General features: G+C 35.3%; 1 protein-coding gene across 4 annotated transcripts in view; it reads left to right on the top strand.

Annotated features, from left to right (window-relative positions):
• Positions 1–16,499, top strand: part of LOC129751284 (galactosylgalactosylxylosylprotein 3-beta-glucuronosyltransferase P-like) — a 319,836-nt gene extending 303,337 nt beyond the window's left edge. For all 4 annotated transcript variants that reach the window (XM_055746687.1, XM_055746684.1, XM_055746685.1 and 1 more), the window contains 5 exons: positions 6,274–6,886; positions 12,301–12,526; positions 12,724–12,878; positions 14,180–14,470; positions 14,532–16,499. In XM_055746687.1, the coding sequence (XP_055602662.1) occupies positions 6,455–6,886; positions 12,301–12,526; positions 12,724–12,878; positions 14,180–14,470; positions 14,532–14,639 (1,212 nt within the window). In that variant the 5' untranslated portion in view covers positions 6,274–6,454 and the 3' untranslated portion in view covers positions 14,640–16,499. The remainder of the gene's footprint in view (positions 1–6,273; positions 6,887–12,300; positions 12,527–12,723; positions 12,879–14,179; positions 14,471–14,531) is intronic.
• Positions 16,500–23,399: the final 6,900 nt, after the last annotated feature.

Consider the following 23,399-nt stretch of genomic DNA (forward strand, 5'->3'; position numbering starts at 1 on the left):
TTTGATGTTTACGATATTCGAAATCTGATTTAGTTTCATTTAGTAACAAATTCACATGAGAAGAAAAAGCGACATTTTTTTTAAATTATTTTTCGTTGGTTTGGTATAAATCATTTCCTGTTGATGCATTTTTGGGCCCATATTTTTTCTTAAGAGATAGACGATTTCAATTAAGAAGATATGTACATTCGAATTCCAGACAATCATTTTTTATAATTTCTTTATTTGAAACGGTTGATATTTTTAGGCTTTAAGGAGCCAAATTGCTAGTGTATTCTTGCAATTGTTTGTTTAAGTCTATTTCATCACTTTTCTGAAAAAAAAAAAGATAGATCAAAGGAATCCAAAACAAGGTCAATAGCTTTAAGGGAAAGGTAGAATTAAAACATTAAGTCCAAGTCTATCACAGCTAACACATTCATCACTGGAACGTTGGATGGTTTCCCTCGGGCTTTAAGGGAATCTATTAAGTTCACTCTGGTGACATTTCCATTTTTTTTTCAAAAAAAAATATTTTTTCTTGTTTAGGAAGTTTATTTTAGAACGTTGTTAAAAAAATAAGCTCTGATTGTGTTTGCCTTGACGTGAGCACTCACATATGAGGCCCTCAGAGCCAAAGGGGTATAAGTGCCAAATTGATCGCTTTTTGAATTAAAAATTCCAAACGATTCTTCATGCTTATGCTTATGCTTATGATACGTACACAGCCAGATCTTGTCAGCATCCCGGTGAATAGTAAAAATACATTTACTATTCATCTTATCAAGGCCGGGCCCACTGTGCAGTATTGGACGCAGAGACGACTGGAACCAGGGAAGGAAGAAACGTGGACAACAGTACCATACGTTCCCATGTTTATTTAATATTTATTCGTTGGGAGCATAGATGCTAAGATATTTCTATGCTCCTTGGTGTTGGGCCTTGCGATTCTTCCTTCAGGGGATGGAAATGAGGTTTTTCTACATGGAGTCCAAAATTTAACAATACAATAATTAAAGAAATTTCTTTAATCATTATACACTGTTTAGTTCTGGATCCCTGTACCTTCATCTCAGGTCATCGACCATGGTTATAGCGCCATTGCCCGCTTTTGAAAAGATTTGAAAGAGCAGAGAAATTATTAATACAGCACCGAAATCCTTAGAATTTTTCCATTCTAAAAGATTTCAGCGCCAAAGGAATACATACACATTATGACATACTAAAAATATCAAAAGCAAAATTCTTGACATTGACCAAAACAAATAAAATAAAAACAAATTGAGTTTTTAAAATTTTTATTTATGCGTCCATAAAGAAATTTTCTTCAGCAAACTTCATGGAAATAATCATGAAAAGTTTGTTGAATGCCTAAATAAATTATGGTTGAAAACTGCTGATAAATTATGACGGAAATATTTTTTCTTGATTTTTTGTACTGAAACTCATGGGTTTTGACAAAATTTGCCTGGATATTATCCGGGTTTTGGTCGTGGTGATTCAGATTTTCATTTGTTTTTAATAGAATTTTTGAAAATTTGCCCAGGGGGCGTTGAGCTTGAAAATTTTGAAAAGGGGGCGGTGAGTGAAAAAAGTTTGAAAACCACTGGTAGAGATGAAGATAAATGATATGAATGTAAAAAAAGATATATTCAAAAAATTGAATAATGGTCAAAAGAATTGGAAACTGGAATATAGTTATCATATTTTTTTAAAAAGAAGGTTAATAACACATTTGATTTCCTTAAAGCTATTGATCTTCGTCTATAATTCTTTTTATTTTCATATTTCCCTATCTATCTTCTTTTTTCTTTAAAAGTGAACTAGATATAAGCACACAATTGTAATCAAACAAAACGAGTTTGGTTCCTTAAAGCCTAAAGGTACAAGCCGTTTCAAATAAAGAATTTACAAAAAAAAAACACATTTGATGCATAAATTGTTCGAAATATCTCCTTTTGTACTTGTTGTTCATCTTTTGGCAATCCAGCTGAAAATCTTAAGAATTTACAAAAGTATCTTTATATTCTAATGGTAATATAGTTACTGTTTCACTTTTACGAATCTGAAACCATTAAAAAAATTAGCCAAAACATACAATTTTATAAGATATATACCATTGTGATTAATTGGGGTTTTTTCTATAAGGCTGTGGAACTTTAATAATAATTAGTAATATTATATTGAACAAAATGTGATTTAAGTTTGTTTTTTAGGAACTTTAACAAACTGTGTTCTTTATCCCGTAAACTGTTTGAAAACACTAATTTCTGTCCTACGCATGAACCCGTATAAACTAGTAGGCCATGCTAAATTTTAAACCTCTCCAACCGGCAGGCAGCAATGGCACTAGATTTAACACCTGTTGGCCTTCTCCTAGACTGGGCCAGAAAATAAATGAACTAAAGAATCTTAAAAACAAGTGGGTGTGAGTGAGACAGATGTTAAAATCCCAAATCGCTTCATTTCTTTCAAACGATGTCATTTGGCACCCAGCCCCTTAATCGGGCAAGTCAGCGTAAAAGTAAAATGAAATACTTATCTTGGAGGTCTGTGCGTAGTATTCTATTCGTCAAAGCTAGGTGAAATTTAGTGGTGCAAGCGAGACGGCACACCTAATACGACGAAACCAAATGAATTTTCTCCAGGTACCTTCTATACATATTCACATGAAATAGAAATATAACACAACACTCGCGCAGATCTTTGGGGAAAATTTCGAAATTGAGCCGATTTTTGTTTATTAAATGTAAAGTCCCCAGCACACTTTTTCACATTAATTTGACCCTTCTTAGGCAAGGGAAAGGCAAACTATAAGAAATTGTTCGATTTTTCGAGGAAATGTACAAAAATTTTTAGCAAAAAGGCGAAATAACTGGGACAAGTAAAAAGAACGCGTCTGGCGCAAGCAAGGTTGCCAGCCAATCTCGAGTCATTCCAAACGATTCTTCATAATTAAAACTACAATTGGTGATTTTTTCAGTTTTTTTGAATTTTATTTACATACTTTTACGTTTGGTAGAAAAATATAAATTTAAGTTAAATATACGCAAAATGGCCGAAACCAAATTACAAATTCATTTTCTCGAAATTACCTTCTTTTTTTAATAAATCATCATTATTCCGCACGTTCGCTGCGATATTTTACGTCTTTCATAAGCTTTTTTGCACTTATACCCCTTTGGCTCCAAGAAGCTCATATATGTATTTTGAGCCGTTATCATAATTAAACAATTTTAATTATAATTAACAGTTATTATAAAAAAACCATTCCTCTTTCTCCAAAAACTTGCCTATATTTGAATTTTTCCCAGCAAAGATAAACCCAGTGATAAAACTATCCCAACATCACTCGACTATTTTCTCGGAAAAAGGCAATCGCTCAAGTTGAACATTCGGAGGATATTTGTCTAATTTCTGATCAATACTGCTTTCAGCTCATCCACACAAAAGTAATTTAAATTTTAAGTAGAAATCCAGCTTAATAATTAAATCCACTCTGAATCTGAAAATTCGGTTTTTTCAATTGCAATTGATAAGGATTTTTTATTGAAAAATACAATTAACTATCAGAAATTAACCCTTTAATTCAATATTCTTTAATTCCATTTAAAAAATATACAAAAAGTTTGAAAATATTGAGTGCATTAAGAAAAAAAATACGATTTTTCCCTTTTTTCGTAAATTATTCGTTGCAAAATTATTACTATTTCTTTAAATAAAAATAGATTTCCCAAAGCTTCATACCTAAGAATTTGGTTTTAATAGTCTTGTTTTAGAATTATATTAATTTTTAGAAATTGAAGAATGGAAACAAGAATTAATAATAATTCGATATTTTCGAATCACGATTCAGAAAATACTTCAGATCCAGCGGCATCGTTTCCTTCGCTTGTAAATTAGTTGCTGTCGCATCTGGCTAGAATTTATCTGAAAGGAAGAAAATTTGTTGTCACAATTGTTTTCAAACAAGCAAATGTGCTTTCAAATTATACCTCCTTTGATAATTATCTCCTGTTTTGTCATTGATAAACACGAGCTGTCTGCTGCTGAGGCCACACTGCTACACTTATGAACATGCAGTGTTTGGGTTATTTGACTAACACACAATCAATCATAAAAAATATAGTTCAATTTACTATATTTATAGTTCAATGCCTATCATCAATCATACATTTGAAGTTGAATCTACCATATGAAAAGCTTCATCAATTATACTATTACAGTTATGATATGATAGATTTATTTATAGTTGACAGAGAGAGGTCAACCAGGAATTAAATTTATAGTTGAATGCCTAATATCAATCATACAATCGAAGTTGAATCTATCAAATTTACGATTGATTCAAAAATACCATTCTAATTAAATCTATTATATTCATAGTTGATTGCGTGAGGTCAAGTGGTCAGGTCAATCTGGCGGTTTTATTTTCTCCGTAAATTGTTAAATTGTAAATATTGCCAAAAATGTCAAAATTGTCAAAATTGTCAAAATTGTCAAAATTGTCAAAATTGTCAAAATTGTCAAAATTGTCAAAATTGTCAAAATTGTCAAAATTGTCAAAATTGTCAAAATTGTCAAAATTGTCAAAATTGTCAAAATTGTCAAAATTGTCAAAATTGTCAAAATTGTCAAAATTGTCAAAATTGTCAAAATTGTCAAAATTGTCAAAATTGTCAAAATTGTCAAAATTGTCAAAATTGTCAAAATTGTCAAAATTGACACAATTGACAAAATTGTCAAAATTGTCAAAATTGTCAAAATTGTCAAAATTGTCAAAATTGTCAAAATTGTCAAAATTGTCAAAATTGTCAAAATTGTCAAAATTGTCAAAATTGTCAAAATTGTCAAAATTGTCAAAATTGTCAAAATTGTCAAAATTGTCAAAATTGTCAAAATTGTCAAAATTGTCAAAATTGTCAAAATTGTCAAAATTGTCAAAATTGTCAAAATTGTCAAAATTGTCAAAATTGTCAAAATTGTCAAAATTGTCAAAATTGTCAAAATTGTCAAAATTGTCAAAATTGTCAAAATTGTCAAAATTGTCAAAATTGTCAAAATTGTCAAAATTGTCAAAATTGTCAAAATTGTCAAAATTGTCAAAATTGTCAAAATTGTCAAAATTGTCAAAATTGTCAAAATTGTCAAAATTGTCAAAATTGTCAAAATTGTCAAAATTGTCAAAATTGTCAAAATTGTCAAAATTGTCAAAATTGTCAAAATTGTCAAAATTGTCAAAATTGTCAAAATTGTCAAAATTGTCAAAATTGTCATAGTTGTCATAGTTGTCAAAATTGTCAAAATTGTCAAAATTGTCAAAATTGTCAAAATTGTCAAAATTGTCAAAATTGTCAAAATTGTCAAAATTGTCAAAATTGTCAAAATTGTCAAAATTGTTAAAATTGTCAAAATTGTCAAAATTGTCAAAATTGTCAAAATTGTCAAAATTGTCAAAATTGTCAAAATTGTCAAAATTGTCAAAATTGTCAAAATTGTCAAAATTGTCAAAATTGTCAAAATTGTCAAAATTGTCAAAATTGTCAAAATTGTCAAAATTGTCAAAATTGTCAAAATTGTCAAAATTGTCAAAATTGTCAAAATTGTCAAAATTGTCATAGTTGTCAAAATTGTCAAAATTGTCAAAATTGTCAAAATTGTCAAAATTGTCAAAATTGTCAAAATTGTCAAAATTGTCAAAATTGTCAAAATTGTCAAAATTGTCAAAATTGTCAAAATTGTCAAAATTGTCAAAATTGTCAAAATTGTCAAAATTGTCAAAATTGTCAAAATTGTCAAAATTGTCAAAATTGTCAAAAATGTCAAAATTGTCAAAATTGTCAAAATTGTCATTATTGTCAAAATTGTCAAAATTGTAAAAATTGTCAAAATTTTCAAAATTGTCAAAATTGTCAAAATTGTCAAAATTGTCAAAATTGTCAAAATTGTCAAAATTGTCAAATTGTCAAAATTGTCAAAATTGTCGAAATTGTCAAAATTGTCAAAATTGTCAAAATTGTCAAAATTGTCAAAATTGTCAAAATTGTCAAAATTGTCAAAATTGTCAAAATTGTCAAAATTGTCAAAATTGTCAAAATTGTCAAAATGTCAAAATTGTCAAAAATGGTCAAAATTGTCAAAATTGTCAAAATTGTCAAAATTGTCAAAATTGTCAAAATTGTCAAAATTGTCAAAATTGTCAAAACTGTCAAAATAATCAAAAATGTCAAAATTATCAAAAATGTCAAAATTGAATAGTACAGTTTTAAAATCACACTTTTTTTCTCTTTCCAGATTTCAATGTTGCTCAACGGCTTTCATACTTCCAGTTCTAGCCAATTGAGGCTAGTTCAATTTAAAAAATCTCTTTAAGCACCAGATCCAGAAATAGCAAACCGTAAGTCCAGAGGTTGAACACCCCTGGCCGCAAACTTCCGTCAGCACGGCTTCGAAGCTCGGTCAGTTCCTGGGGAGAATGATCAAATCCTACAAGCTGTATCTGACCCTGCTAGTCAGCTCGATCTTCATCATCCTGTGCCAGAATCAGATATCGATAGCAAACTTCGTTAGTTCCACCTCGGCTGCGGGTACTGCGGCAAATGGCGGCACAGATCAGGGACCGGTGGCTGAGGCCCTGGTGGATCAGGATCCTCCCTTAGGAGCGCTGGATAAGATCCGGCTGAGGAGCCTCACCTTCAACGAGGTCCGGCAGTTGGCGGGATCGAAAACCACAACTACTCTAGGAACTAGTAGTAGCAGCAGTAGTAGCAGTAGCAGTAGTAGTACAATCAGCACATCGACGACGAGCACAACGAGTAGTACGACAACGTCCACTACGACAACGCAGGCACCGACTGCCAGAGAAGATGCGGGTCATCATCAGCAGCCAACGGTGGACAGTGATAATGTAAGTAATTTTAACGTATTTCAAATGTTGATTAAGATAAGATCTCCTCATTCTATCAGAAAACTGTTAAAAAGTATAAAACCGCGGGAATATCAACTAAATTGTAGTTCATGGGATTGAAAACGAAGAGTCAAAGAATGGAACTTGTTATTATTTAATGAAAAATCCTCTGAAATACATTCTTTAAATTTAACCTCAGTTCCTACGCAACCGTTTAGAGCTCTAGAAAGTTAACCGACTATGATGAATTTATTGCTATCACATTTGACTGACATTCCCGAGAACCTTTTCTACATAACGCGAATACTGATAACTATCATTATCAGCTATGCAGTCGGGGCGAAATATATTAATTCAGGCTATGAAAGTGCATTTCTCTTTCCTTTTTCCCCATTAAAAACTATTAACCACCCTTGCTGAAACATAGTAAGTAAAAAAAAGCAGAACAGCCAACAACAGTGCAACATTGCAAATAAAGCACTTTCATAAAAGTCGCAAACGAGCTGGAAAAAAGTCGGAAGTCAAATGGCGTTTCGCTTTTATTTTTGCTTCCCCGAAGTGATTTTCTTTCTGGTTGGCTGTTGTTGTGTTGTCTTTTATTATTTTTCCAGTGTCTCAAATGTTTCATCATGGATGGAAAGTGACGCCTCTTCCTGCTTTTGCTCCGGTTCGTTGATACTCAGTTTGTTTCTGGATGCTGATTTCGTACTGTTTAAACTGGGTGAAAATAAGATTCGCTATCAAAAGTGGTGCTAATTAGAACTTTTTTTATATCTCTGACTTAATTGAAGTAAAAAAATTTTAGTCTTTTTTTAATCAATCCTGTATGTAGGTACTTTCAATTAAAAATTGTACTGTTAAAATCAAAATTTCAATTCAGCATTGATATAATTTTAAACATGCTGGATTTGGGACCTTACTCATTCATATCTGACTTGAATTTCCAATTTTAAATTTAGAACTTAGTTTTAAAAATTTTCAATTTTTCAAAAAATTCCGAGAAGTTTAACAAATATTTCCACGCTTGGGAAAATTGACAGGTGAATTGCCATAAACCGGGTAGCATCCAGCATCCCAATTAAATTGCATCCGAATTCCCAGAAAAGAAAAAAAACAAACAACCGGATCGCTAACCGAGACCAACTCGGGCTTTTTTTGCAACGATTCTTCCTAATTGGTTGCCACGAGACTAAACGAGATAACCGCCCGAGTTACCCGGATAGTAGGTACGCTTTTTTTGTCCGAGCAACGCCGGATTGCAAAAAGGATGTTTTTTTTTGTGTTCTTTCAATCAGCTTTTCCGGTGAAAAATGGTACCTGCAAACTGTAGAACCGCAATATTTTCACACAACAAACAATCAAAAACCGGGGACATTTATTTGTTTGCCGGGTATCAAAATATACCAATAATGGTCAGTTGCGTGTTTGTGCATTTTTCGATCGACGCATTATTTGCAGGTGTGACATGCCTCGGTGACCTTCTGGAAAATTTGGGGGAGGAAAAGTGTTTGATGGAATCAGTCATTATTGGGATCCTACAAGCCGTGATTGCATTTCTGAGTTCCGAAATAAAAAATTAAAATAGAAAATTGAACTTTAAACGTTCTTACACAGAACGATTTATTCAGAAGCATTTCAATTTCAAGGAACAGTTAAAACTTCAGAAGGTTTTGTAACTAAATGATGATGAGTTTAAAAAAGATGAATAAAGTTTTCGTTGCTACCAAGCGTATTTAAGAAGAATTTTATAAAAGTCTCAATAAAAATCTTCCTGAGTTTCTGTATAAAAGTCAGCGCTGTCAAAAATAATCTTTACCCCGTTGGGAGAAAAACCAACCGACAATTTTGGGGTTGCTCTCGCAGTTGACAACGTTTCAGTGTCGCTCATGAGAATTAGGTGATTTCCGGATCATTGGTTTTTATACACAAAAAAGACTCAAAAGACGTTCGTTAGCTTAAAAGACAAATTGGCTGCCAAAACAAAACCTTAAATTACGTCTGATCAGAAAGAAGGTCTGGAAAACATTCGCAAGATTGAAGAAAAATACTAAGGCTGGAACAAATATTTTTTTTGTGTTATTGTTTGCGTAAGAGATTAAGTCAAAAATACTGAGCAATTGTTGTATGTTCTGATCCATGTTTCTAGGAAGGCCCCGTCTTTCTAGGTATACTAAAAGCTCTAGGAAGACCCCGTGTATCTAAATAGATTTACCCAGCACAGTAAATTTTTGCCTCGATTTCCAGCAAAAAAAAATGCTGGAAACGTTCAGCAATCAAAATTTTTGCTGGAAACCAGCAATCGGTTTTCTAATTGCTTGATTTTCCAGCATTCGGTTGTATTCTTGTCATTTTAGCCTGAAAATCAGTAAACCGTTTTTGAATTGCTGGACTTTTCAGCAATTGGTCTAGTTTGCGGGAAAATCAGCAATGGAGTTGTGTTTGTTTTTGTACGCTGTAGCAAGGTGAGACTTTATTTCACGAGCTTTGATTAGATTAAAACAATTATTTTCTTTATACAGCTTAAGTACCATACATCATTCTAGTTCGAACGCGCAGCGCAAGGAGGCATCCTCGTAGTTCGATCGATGTTTTTAGGGCGGTCCTTTCCACATTTGAAACAAACCGCGAACTCAGTAGCCAATTACTGTACAGTACCTCCAAATAGATTCATTCACAAATTGGGGAACCGTACAAAACGCTGAATGGACAACAGGCGAAAGGGCCAAATGCCAATAGAGAAACCGCCACGTGTTACAAAACGCTAAACTATGAACCGCCAACAGGTTTTTAAGCGAAATGTGAAGAACGAAGTGGCTGATGATCAAGCAAGCCTTGAAATAGTTAGATAATAAGTTTGAGAGGAAATAAAATTTAGTCTATGTCCAACATCGAAACAAGTTATTTCTCTTCGATCTACTGTCTAGTCCAATGGGCTTTCGACTACTGCAAATAGTATTCTAGAAGATTGTTGAGGATGGACGGAAATCGGTTCAGTATTGAAAAGCTGATGAGCGGAGGATACGAGTCCTGGAGGTTAAAGTCCGAGATGCTCCTGATTCGAGAGAACCTTTGGAGATTTGAGAGCGGCGTTGCAACGGAACCTACTACGGATGCCTGCAACGAAGGCGATGTGAAGGCAAGGACAACCAGAGCACTTCTGGTGGAAGATAGCCAACACCCCGTTATCAGGAACTGCAAAACTTCAAAGGCTGCGTGGGAGACATTGAAGCATTATTCACCAGAATCAGATGATGTCCTCGTAATATTCAATCCTGAAAAAGATCTGCCGTTCCAAATTCAAGAAGAATAACTTACTTACTTAATGTTCCTGCGCCGACCCTCCGGTGCATAGGGCCGTGGTAAAAGACCTCCACTGTTGACGATCCGGAGCCAGCGTCTTCACCTGGTCCCAGTCAAGATTCTCGTCGACAGTTCGGATTTCAGCGGCTAGGCTTCGCCGCCAAGAGTTTCTGGGTCTGCCTCTTCTTCGATGACCTTCTGGATTCCAATCAAGCGCCTCTCTGCAAATCTCGTTTTCATCTCTTCGCAGCGTGTGCCCAATCCATCTCCACTTACGTTCCCGAATCTCGATTTCTAGCGCCCTTTGATGACACCGGTGATGTAGTTCCTCATTCGAGATGTTTCGGAGACTTGCAAACGCAAATCGGGCTTTTCTGATCCGGGTTTCGATGTTTTTCCTGATACCACCATCAGGCGTTATCTTGCTACCAAGATACTGGAAGCACTCCACTTTCTCAACCTGTTGCCCAGCTACCATGAAACTGGAGGGATTTCCTGTGTTGATTTCCTTAGACTTGGTCTTTCCGACATTAACTTTGAGACCTGCTGCCTTGGAGCTTTCGGTGAGGTCGTCGAGTTTGTTCTGCATATCCTGTTGTGTTTGGGCGAGCAAAACAATATCGTCAGCCAGGTCAAGGTCGTTCAGTTACACGACGATTATGTCAGCCAATCAGCGACACGCAATAGCAGGTAGCAGCCAACTACCAGCGACGAAAAATAGCCGGCTACCAACAACAATAACAGCAGACGACAGTCGACACCAGCAGAAGAGAGTCCTGGAATTCGTTCATTTGTCCCAGTATGATTCGTAGCGTTGTGATGTGGTCCACACATGATTGTCAGGATCGGAATCCAGCTTGTTGCCATCGGAGTGTAGCGTCGATTTTCTCCTGGATCCTGTTCAGGATCACTTTGCAGAGTACTTTGAGAACTGTACAGATCAAAGTTATGCCTCGCCAGTTACCGCACTCGATCAGGTCTCCTTTCTTCGGAACCTTTACGAGGATATCTTACATCCAGTCGGCCGGGAATGTTGCAGTATCCCAGATGTTAGCGAAAAGACGGTGCAACATTTGTGCTGACAGGGCAGAGTCGGTTTTCAGCATTTCAGCAAGGATGCAATCGATCCCAGGCGCTTTGTTCGTTTTCATGCTTTTGGTTGCCGCTTCTTTTTCAGCCAGTGAGGGCGCTTCCGAGTTTACGCCAATCATGCGACTTACAGTTGGCGCTACGAGCTGCGGATTCCGTTTGCCATCGCTATTTGTGACTCGTAGGAGTTTTTCGAAATGCTCAGTCCATCGTTTAAGCTGATCTGTTTGATCGGTCTATAATTTGTCTCTCCGATCATCTACCATCCTTTAGGTTTCATCCGACATACATTCACTTCTTCTTCCACAGACTTTACCAAGAGTACCATGGCTCGTCGTGATAAAGGCATTCTTGATTCTACACCACTGTTCTTCGACTGTTCCGCCTGTCGGCAGTACCGAGGCTCGGGATTCAAGCTGTTCAACGTATGCCCTTTTCACATCTGGATTCTCCAACCGGCGGACGTTGTATCGACATCCGACTTTCTCCTCTCGCCGCTGGACACGCGTGACTTTCAGTCGTATCTCACCAAGGACGAGGTGATGGTCAGATGCAATGTCTGCGCTTCGTTTGTTGCGGACATCAAGAAGGCTCCTTCTACATTTTCGGCTGATGCAGATGTGGTCAATTTAATTTTCTGTTCGACCATCTCGGGATACCCAAATGACCCTATGTGCTGGTCGATGGAGTTGGGAAATTCCCCTGCTTTTTAATTTTTTTCAGTAAGATATTTTGTTAACACCTAAACCGTCCACTCTTGTCACTGGTTGTACAAGAAGTGAAACATGAGACCGAATAAACATACAGGAATGGTAAATAAACTATGTTGCCATCAATGAATGAATTCTCTAGGATTACTATGATTCGTACCTTAGTACAAAACATAACATTTCTTTTCATAAATCTATAAGAGCTTCCTCTGAAGTTACTTTCATTATTTCCTTTACCACGCAATTGAACGTAAACTAAAGCAATCTTTTAAATGAAGCCCTCATCAATCCTTTTGATTCTAATTCTTACCACAGAGCCACATTCCTCCGTTTCCGGTAGACACCAAGGTGCTGCCACCGTTATACATCATCACGCCTACCTACAGGCGACCGGAACAGCTAGCCGAAATCACCCGGCTCGGCTACACCCTGAAGCACGTGCAGAACCTCTTCTGGCTTATCGTGGAAGATGCGGACAAGCGGACGGAATCCGTGACCAGGCTTCTCCGGCAGATAAACGTTCCCTTCGTCCATCTCACGGGTAAGTAGTAGTTTGTCTTAACTAGTCGTTTTAACTTTCTCCTTTAGATTTATGATCAATCAACATTTTTAAGCCTCATTTTGAGGGTTAAAACCCCGTCCCAAAACAATTAAACTCGCTTCTCTCACATCCTTTCGCAGTTTTAAAACTTAATCTGTTGTAACCCTCTTGCCCTTTTTCGTTAATCATTCATTCAGCTCCCATGCCGGCCAAATATCGTAAGCTTAAGGTGAAACCACGAGGCGTGTCCAACCGGAACCGGGGGCTGCAATGGATCCGGGCCAACGCCACCGATGGGGTGCTGTACTTCGCCGACGACGATAACACCTACAATTTGGAAATCTTCGAGCAGGTTGGTATTTGATACTGAAAATTTTATTGCTTTTCTAGTAATGATACATGTTTAGATTTGGTGAGAACATAAAATTTTATGGCGTTCTTCAGTCGGTATTTTTGGAGCCCTTCAAAACTTCAAGGGCATTCATTGCAGCAGCCAGCATTGAAAAAAACTTTTTTTTGACAATTTTGGCAATTTTGACAATTTTGACAATTTTGACAATTTTGACAATTTTGACAATTTTCTTAATTTTGACAATTTTCACAATTTTGACAATTTTGACAGTTTTGACAATTTTGACAATTTTGACATTTTTGTCAATTTTGACAATTTTGACAATTTTGACAATTTTGACAATTTTGACAATTTTGACAATTTTGACAATTTTGACAATTTTGACAATTTTGACAATTTTGACAATTTTGACAATTTTGACAATTTTGACAATTTTGACAATTTTAACAATTTTGGCAATTTTGGCAATTTTGACAATTTTGACAATTTTGACAATTTTGACAATTTTGACAATTTTGACAATTTTGACAATTTTGACAATTTTGACAATTTTGACAATTTTACAATTTTGACAATTTTGACAATTTTGACAATTTTGACCATTTTGACAATTTTGACAATTTTGACAATTTTGACAATTTTGACAGTTTTGACAATTTTGACAATTTTGATAATTTTGACAATTTTGACAATTTTGACAATTTTGACAATTTTGACAATTTTGACAATTTTGACAATTTTGACAATTTTGACAATTTTGACAATTTTGACAATTTTGACAATTTTGACAATTTTGACAATTTTGACAATTTTGACAATTTTGACAATTTTGACAATTTTGACAATTTTGACAATTTTGACAATTTTGACAATTTTGACAATTTTGACAATTTTGACAATTTTGACAATTTTGACAATTTTGACAATTTTGACAATTTTGACAATTTTGACAATTTTGACAATTTTGACAATTTTGACAATTTTGCATTTTTGTCAGCAAAGGATTTCTTTTTAAAATCAATTTCGAAATGGATTTTCTGTGGAAATGACAATTTTATTTATGTAATAAAAATTCTGAGAAATTCTTAAACCATTTTGTGAAATTACAAAAATTCTTTCCGGAAAAATGTCGACTTTTAGTTTGGTTTGATTTGGCAGCTAACCGTAGGATCGAAAACTTCGCATTAAGCCTGCTGGCAAGCCAAGCTAATAGTACTTTTCAAATCTTTTACATATCCAGATCGTTTTAAAAAGCTGAACTCAACTATTGTAACTTCCTGAAAATTTTTTTTCTTCAACAGATGCGACACATCCGGAAGGTGGCCATGTGGCCGGTGGGGCTGATTTCGAAGTACGGCGTCAGCAGTCCCATAGTAGTGAATGGAACCATCACCGGATTCTACGATGGATGGATCGGTGGCCGGAAGTATCCGATCGATATGGCTGGTTTTGCCGTCAGTGTCCGGTTCCTGTTGAAACGACCCAAGGCTGAGATGCCCTTCAAGGCCGGCTACGAAGAGGATGGCTTCCTGAGAAGCTTAGATCCGCTGGATCTGAAGGAAATCGAACTGTTAGCGTCTAATTGCACCGAGGTAAGATTTTTTTTGGACAGTTTTATCTCTGTGTGAACTAAAACTTTTCTCCTTTTTTTAGATACTAACGTGGCATACTCAATCAAAGAAAAATCCCCCGGCACTTCAGCTGAACAAGACGAAGTACGGATCAACGAACCTGGTGAAGCTAACCCAAATACTAGTTTAAGAGGATTCAAATGCAAGGAATTGCGGGAGAATGTAACCAGATTTAATTTAAACCAGGGGAATTGCAATAACTCTGAATGCCACATTGAGAATTGAATGTCGGAGTAAACATAAGATCGACATCTTACAGGTGCTATTTTAAAAAGAATTCAATCGAAAAAGTATCAATCATAAACGCACTTACTCTTTTAAAGCCCAAATTCTTTTCCAACGCCGAAGGAACGTTTCGAAAAGGGGTACTTAATTGAACAGTTTATAAGCTACCTAGATAAAAAAAAGTCCCAATTGGTTTTGAAACACCAAAAATCAAAACCCCCTTCTCAAGAAATAATTTTAAAACGGAACTAAAATGACATTCAGAAACGAAACGAAAATTAGTGTATCATAGGAAAAAATCAAGATTAGCTAGGAAGAATACAAATCAAAATCTTCTCTTGAGGTCGCGGTACACCTTAGGTGAAAATTAAACTGAAAAATCTTGTTTTGTCAATAACTCAAAAAAGCAACACATAGGTATTGGCTCTGTATCACGGTGGAATCGATGAGGAATAGTGGAAAACTGAATTCTGGACCGGTTTCAGTGTTAAAAACTTCTTAAAAATGTTTTTATTTTGATTTCCCAATATTAGGGGTGAATCATCTCAGAAGATCCCGCACGAAAAAAATTGCCTCAATATGAGAAAATTTCCGCAGTGAAAATCGGGGGAATCGAAATTTAAACATTTTTTAACCGGTTTTGAATACTAAGGTCAGTTCGAAATTCATCTGTTAACTATTCCCAATCGATTCCACCATGTTAAAAAACCAACTTATGCCTCTTTTTTGAGTTATTGGCGAAATATGATATGAGGTGTACCGTGACCTTTATTAGTTGAAAGTGAAAATGAAAAGAAAATGAACAAAGACAACTTTACCAGACTATTCTCTTCCATTCAACACAAGTGATTTGGACGATTTGTGCGAGTGTTTTTTTCTCGATTAGGTGTACATATTATTTTTACGTTCCACAGTATCTCTTTTTTCTTGATATCTTTAGCTATTCCATTCTATTACAATTGAACACAAGACACGTAGAACTTAGATAATAAAAATTGAGAGACAAAAACAAAAACAAACAGGTGGAATCGGCTGAAAGTTTTACAAATGCTCGATCGAAAACATGTTCTTAGATAGTATTAGCTATACTCAAATTTTTATCACATATAACAATTCTCGGTCATCGGAACTAAAAAAAAAAACTTATGTATATATTGACAGTTATAATCACTTCTCTTTCATATCTTGAACAATATGTATTTTAATTTCAGTGTAGTGCTAGATAAACCAGGAAACAATTCCAAAGATATAATAAAAACCAAAGCCATAACAAACTAAGAGGAGAGCAATCCTTTAAAACAAATATCATTTGTACCCAGTGCAAGCTCATCTCAAATATAACAATTAAATGAGTGCAATATTGACTACAGCGAGCTTTTCCAGTTGCAGATATCAACAAAACCCAGTTATTTTTTTCGATGAAAAAACAAAAAAAAAAACAAGTAGTTTGCCTTTAACCATAGGTTTTCTCCAAACTTAAAAAAACACAATTGTAAAAGCGTTGGAATTCAATCTGTTCTCTGTTTCTTCGCACCGTCAGCTAAGCGAAACATCCAACATCAACAAAAAATAACACACTGTCTAACGGTTATGAATTCCTTTTTGAAAGTTGATAACTTAATCACAAAATCTTGTATTAGGTATTCAGTTGATGCAAATTGTGCGATCCCCCCAGGCTGCAGTTTAACGGGATTTAGCCACCCGGTTAAAAAAAAAACACTTATTATAAGTCATCAATAAATGATATTGGAAATATCAGTATGAATCGGTGTTTTATTCACTTTTAATGCCTTGACAGTTAAGCCCTACAACAACTAATCAAAATGTCAAAATCAATATTTTATCAAATGTGTCACGTTCTAAGCTTTTTTTTTAGAATTTTTGTTTCCACAAACAACTAGAACAACGTGGTACCTAAACATTATCCTTAGGGAACCAATTACTTAGTAAAATTTAATTTAGGTTTACAAATACTAGAAGTTTTCTATATTGCATTTTAAAATTTCAATCTTCTTGGGATAAATTGTCCCATATCCTGTACTCAGTGTTCACTTAGCTCATCTCAATAGATTCATAGTTAGTCACTAGCTAGTCAAATTAAAAATAGAAGATTTTTACACATTTATACTTACTTAACATATAAAACTGTTGACATCCATTCTCTTGTGAAATCAATCTTTAAAAAAAATTAAATACTTCACATAACGTTTTGAACCGAAATGATGATAGATTTCGGTTAGGGACTAACAAACACTGAAGAGATTTTGTTGTTTTTAATAACAAACGGATTAGCGGACTTTTAAAGCAATTAGCAACGCTTTCTGATTTCATCTAGGTGAGTTAACTGAAAAGGAACTGGTCGTTTTATAGTCCAGTTTGACCACGATTTACATGAATTTCGCGAATTTTTGCATGTTTTGTGAACAAACACAACAATTGAGAATTCAGTGTGTCCCCTTCAGGAAAATTACGTTTCCAGTTACAGGAAAACTTCTCGAAAGACGCAAGATTCATGAATTATAAAGTTATTTCCGACGTTCAGGAATTCAAGACATTGCAGGACAGCAATCATCTGTATTACGTAACGATACAAAGGCTGTTGTATTTTTCGCACGTGATGAGTCGCAGAACCTAATCTAATAATTCTTTTTTTATTTTTTTATTTGCTTGTCCCGCTAGGGGACGGCTGAGACCATTATGGTCCATCTTGCCAATCTAATAATTCTGTAGTCGGCGCGATTTTGTACTGCATTTTCAACAGCTTAAATTACAGGATGTAAGCGTTGCTAGTCTGTCGGAGGGTGTTGCAGTGATCTTGTTGTAAATTTATTTAAATAACGTTGCCGTGGTGTTCGTGGGGTTTAAGGGTTTCTCTTTGGTGAGGCAGTTTACAAAGCCACCCTAACCCAGTGAACGACAAAGCGAAAATGTTCGTTCTATAACCCGCCACCAGAGGACCGCTGGAAGATGTGAGCCGCATATGGAGCGAATTGGCGAAGGGGCGAAATGATCGGGCAAAGGAAAACAGACGCAGACGAGGGCAATGAACGGTAATAGGGTTAAAGCAGGTCAAGACGGAAATGGTCATAGATTTGCCATTAGTTCGCGAACGCATTCAGAGATCTCACGCAAAAATTCAGAGATCCTCTAATTAGTTCAAATACAGAAACGTGTGGTGTTTAGTTCTTTCCGTTAAAATTGTGGAACAGGAACTACCACCCGCAGAAGAATCCCAGAAGAAATCTATTGGTGACAGACAATATTAGAACTCCAGGACCCCGCTGTTTCGAGTTAAACTCTAAACTGACTCAATCCCAGAGCGTCTTCAGCGACGCCCTATAACGTCGACCAACAACCGCTACAACGTTGGTTTGACCTACACCGGTACCTGGTTCAGCACCCAAGGTGGGACCAGGTACGCTATTGCTACGCGCCGCTTCGCTTACCGTCGAAGACCCAACAGTACCCGGTTCAGCACCCAAGGTGGGGCCGGGTACATTCCGCGAGAATCAGCTGATCTTTAAGCCGACCACAACGGACCCGAGCTCGACGCCGAAGGAGGAAGAAGGAGCACATTCCCGCTACTTTTCCCGCAACGCAGTTAAAGGTTAGATAATATCAGTGATTGAAATCCTCACCAATTTTCTCATCAGAGGCATTCAAAATACACACTTTGAGGCCTCGCATAGCTATACAGGAGACGATACATATACATTCATTCAAACCTCCCCCCATGAGGAGGATCTGCTCTGAGAGACACTATCCGTTTGCTGCCCCGAACGAACTCTCTCAACGTTCGGTTGCTACATGATGCATGAAGAAGACGAGGCACACATACCTACTCATTTACGTTGTTGAATTTGAATAACTCGAGCCGACCGCAAAGGTTGAGGCAACAACAAAAACAACCGAACTTATTGCGTTGCACGGCCCGCAACGTATGGTGAAAGAGGGGGGAAGAAAAAGAAATGAAAAAACTAGCTGCCTGCGTGCGGTTGCTGTGCAATAATAGCAATAGCAGAAAAACCTCACGCATTCGATCCAGGCACAAACGAGGAGACTCGGGTTTGCTCTGCCTTTTGAATTCGGTTCCCTCAAGGTTGTGACAGGAGATGAGTGAGAGCCATTCGTTTGGTTTTTTGGATTCGCTGCCTCGAATGTATATTGCTTCATGAAGGCGGCCATGTTGAGAGCGTATACATCATCGGTTTTGTCGTTTTCGCTGCCTCAAAGCAACCTTTGCTTCCGAGTAAAGCGTTGAGCGAGAGATGGTTGATCAACTCATGCTCAGCAAAATTCAATCACTGGATAATATTAGAAAGTGGTGGGTGGATTCTGCCAAAATAAAAAAAAGGTACCGATTGCTAAGCCGAGGAGTTTTCCCTTAGATTTCCCGAACTTCCCTGCAACGTAGTATTTTTGTGGTAAGCGTGCCGACCCTAGGGATCGTTAGAAGTTCACAGCACTTTCTACCGATTGGCTAACAGCCAGTCTTACAAGGACAACTTCAGGACAGAAAAACAACTCAGGAAAACAACTATGAAATGCACCTGTAGGTTCGAAACAGCTTTCTCCTGTAATCGGCAGGGAGTTTCGTAGTAGTCTCAGGTCTCAGGTCTCAAGTCTCACGTCTCATGTCTTATGTCTTATGTCTCAGGACTCAGGTCTCATGACTTTTATCTCAGGTTTCAGGTCTCAGGTCTCAAATCTCAGGTCTTAGGTTTCAGATCTCAGGTCTCATGTCTCATGTCTTATGTCTCATGTTTCATGTCTCATATCTCATATATCATATCTCTGGTCTCAGGTCTCAGGTCACAAGTCTCATGACTTTTGCCTCAAGTCAAGTCTCAGGTCTCAAGTCTCATGTCTCATGTCTCATGTCTCAAGTCTTATGTCTCAAGTCTCTTGTCTCTTGTCTCAAGTCTCAGAACTCAGATCTCAGTTCTCAGGTCTCAAAAAGATTCTAAATGTTTTCCTTTGAAAAGAACTTTCTCTTTTCTCTCAAATACCGCGTAAATTCCGAAAACGGCGTAAAAAGCCACGTTAATTCCCGAAATCCGCGTAAAAAAACCGTGTAAAAAAACCACGCGAAACAAACCGCGTAAAAAGCCTTAGGGGAGAATGAGGATACTTGATCCCTGGGGATACTTGATTCCTTGGCTATATCTCGAAACTGGAATGTCTTACAAAGATCAAATGTTCTAGAAAAATGTGCCAAAATGTGTAAAATAACAATGCTTGTAGTTTAAATTTTTTTTACAAAATAATTGTTTGAGTAATTGAACTTTGTTTGAAAAATTTCACAAAATGTAACTTGAAGATCTTTTTTCATCACTTTAAAATGTTCCTTATATGGGAAAATTATGAAAAAAATATTTGTTCCAATGTATCAATCGTTCGAGCGTTAAATGGACTTCATAATGCCATATTTTCAAAGTAATGGAAAAATCTCAACTTTTTTTCAGAAATTTTTTTCTAAAATGTTGATTATGGGTACAATTGATCCCCCTTCCAAACGGCATATTCTTCTTCTGAATTGATAGGTATGAATTGCTGATTACGAAATTACTAATATTTCTCCAAAAACTTATATTTATCAAACAATTGTCTGAAGAAAAGAGCAAAAATAATTAATTTTCTCTTAATTATAAAAAATAGCGCCTTTAAGTATGCAATGTTATTAGCGTTGAGACAAAGTTATAGAATTTTCTCCTTATGTCTGATTGTCTGCTATAAATTGTGAAATGAAAACAAACATGATCAAAATAGTCAATTAACATTCTATCTTCGGGTTTTGTTTGATTTTTATGCAAGGATTAGGGCTTCCTGAATAAAAGACCAAGTCTCCTTCAATAGGGGATCAAGTCTCCCCTAACTTCAGAAAAATCGCAATTTTTTTACTCCCACGAAAATGCTTCTAGTTCATCAACGGGTTCAAGTATCGTTCTAATTTTTGGAGCATAGAAACTTGAAGTTACAAGCCGTCAGAAAATGTCAAGGACGGCGAGTTGCTAATTTTTTCCAAAAAGATATGGTGAAAATAAGAAAAGGGGATCAAGTATCCCCACTCTCCCCTACCTGTAAACTTGTTTCAACTATAACTTTGTTATCTTACAAGTTATTGAAGATCGGTTTGGCCAGATCCATGTTTGATGGATCAACATATCTCGATCCTTTGAGGAAGTGAAAAAGACTTGAGCCTTTAGGTGTTGAATTGCCTTTGGAGTCGTTCAGATACCACGTGGACAAAAAATGAGATTTTTACCCCCTTTTTCCCTCTCCATGCACAAGTGTGGATATATGGCAACCCCTACCCCCCTTCCCCAGTTGTCCACCTGAACAGACTCGATTTTTGTTGCTTACATCTAATACTATTTTTCCATTTCTTGGTTTATTTTCCATTGCAAGCTCCGATTTTTACAGAATGCATCTCCAAAACCCATTTTTATCTGAATTAAAGATACCGAAACTGAATGGACAATTTAAATTAAAAAGATACATTTAAATTTCAGATTTTTATTTTAAATTTCCTATTTTGAAACGTTTTTAAAAAAAAATTAGCTTTGATTGTATTTGCCTCGACGTTACAAAAATGATCGATTTTGATTTATTGATATAAAACGATTCTTCATAATTCAAACTATATTTGGTAATTTTTCAGACTTTTAGAAATTTAATTTTACATACTTTAACGTTTGAAAAAGAAACACAAATTTTCAGATAAATATATGGAAAATGGCCAAATACATCAAATATAAAATGTGTTTCCCGAAAAAAGTTTTTTTTTAATTAATCATTTATTTTCCTTTTGAAGGCTCGTTTACTGGGATATTTTACGTCTTTCATTAGCTTTCATGACTTTTACCTCTTTGGCTGGAAGGGCGTCATACGTTTTGAGCCGTTATCACAATTACACAATTTTAATAATGATCAATAGTTTTTATTAAAAAAAAATCCATTCTTCAATTTAAAACTTTCAAAATTAAGTTAATCAAGTAAGCAATGTTTCAGTTATGGGGATTTTAAAGTAATAAAAAATAACATTAAAAATATGAAACTTAGATCATTGGATGGAACTTGATATCAGTTATACTTCAAATTTAATACAGAGCGCGAAAAATATCAATTTTCACCTGCTTTGATTAGTACTTTTGCTCCAAACCTGTAAGAGGTTCGCTGTACCTGCGTATGTATGTGAGTGCAGTTGTTCACGCATTGTTTGTTTCCTATGTAAAAAGTGAAATTTATTTTCATAAATTCTATCATCACTTTTGAAACATTACTCACAATGGTATTTTTCGCAGAATATTCGGTGTGCAGGCGATATTTTTGAACACATTTTAAGCTTATTTACGATTTTTCATTTCCATGCTATTTATTTTAATAATATTCGTTTCACCGAATACTTGAAAAGGACTAATAGTCGCTATTCGGACGTTCGCACTATTCGTTACATCTCTAAAGCGGGCCATAGACTACACAAATTGGCCTGTACAAATTCGATGTTTCCACGACGATTGTTTGATCTATGCTCGCCCATACACTATACAAACATATTTCACGCGAACACAAATGATTGCTGGCGAAAACAGCAACAGCAACAAAAAAAACCATCTCCACCCCGGCTGGGAGAATGTTTTGTACAAAATATTTCGATCCCGACCGATTTTACTCCAACCGTTTGGGCGCTCATTCAAGCAGTGCCATACACTATGCAAATCGTGCTCACAGCGACAAAATTTCATCGAATTTCATCGCATTTGTACAAATGTTGTGTAGTCTATGGCCCGCTTAATGATATCTATTCAATTTTCAAAAAAAAGAAAATGCTACTTCTGAAACTAGAAGTGTTGGATAAAATCTGATAAAAAATCGAGATCAGAAATTTATTTCCAAAACCAGATTTTAAAGCATAGGCTCCAAAAACAATTGATTATGACTTTTCACTGAAATATTGAAATAACTTCCAAAAATCAACTATTTATTCAATATTCTTTTATTTAAATCAAACATTATTAAAAAAGTTTGGAAATATTGAGAGCATGTTTTTCTTCATACGACTTTTCACTTTTTTTTTATAAATTTTTCGTTGCAAATTAGTTACTTTTTCTGTGGATTCAGTTACAATAAAATTAAAAATCTAGTATGAGAGCTTGAAATTAAAAAAAAAAACTAATAAAAATGAAGTTCCAAAAGCTTCATACTTAGGAATATGATTTTGATGATCTAACTTAGAATTAAATTTATGTTTAAAAATTGAAGATTTGGAACAAGAATGAATAATAATTCGATACTTTCGAACAACGATTCAGCAAAATACTTCAGAAAAATTATTAAATATTCAGTTTTTAATGCATAGCAATTACTAACAAACATTTTTCTCGAATAATTGTTTTGGAATTGCTGCAAAATGAGAATCATTAAAATTTTGGTGAGGGTCTTACGCTGATTTGAAGATGTCCAGTAAAGATATTGTGGATAATTTGAAGATTATTTTTACATTTTTTTCTACGAAAATGTGTGTTTAATTTTTATTTGTGAAATGACATTTATATCGGAAAATTATTTAAAGAATTCCTAAAGTTATAATTTTTAAACAACCAATTGTAAAAGTTACGAAAATTATCTTTTTATCAACACTTTTTCGCAGTGAACATCTAAGATT

This window comes from Uranotaenia lowii, chromosome 3 (genome assembly GCF_029784155.1).
Source record: "Uranotaenia lowii strain MFRU-FL chromosome 3, ASM2978415v1, whole genome shotgun sequence".
Taxonomy (NCBI): Eukaryota; Metazoa; Arthropoda; class Insecta; order Diptera; family Culicidae; genus Uranotaenia; species Uranotaenia lowii.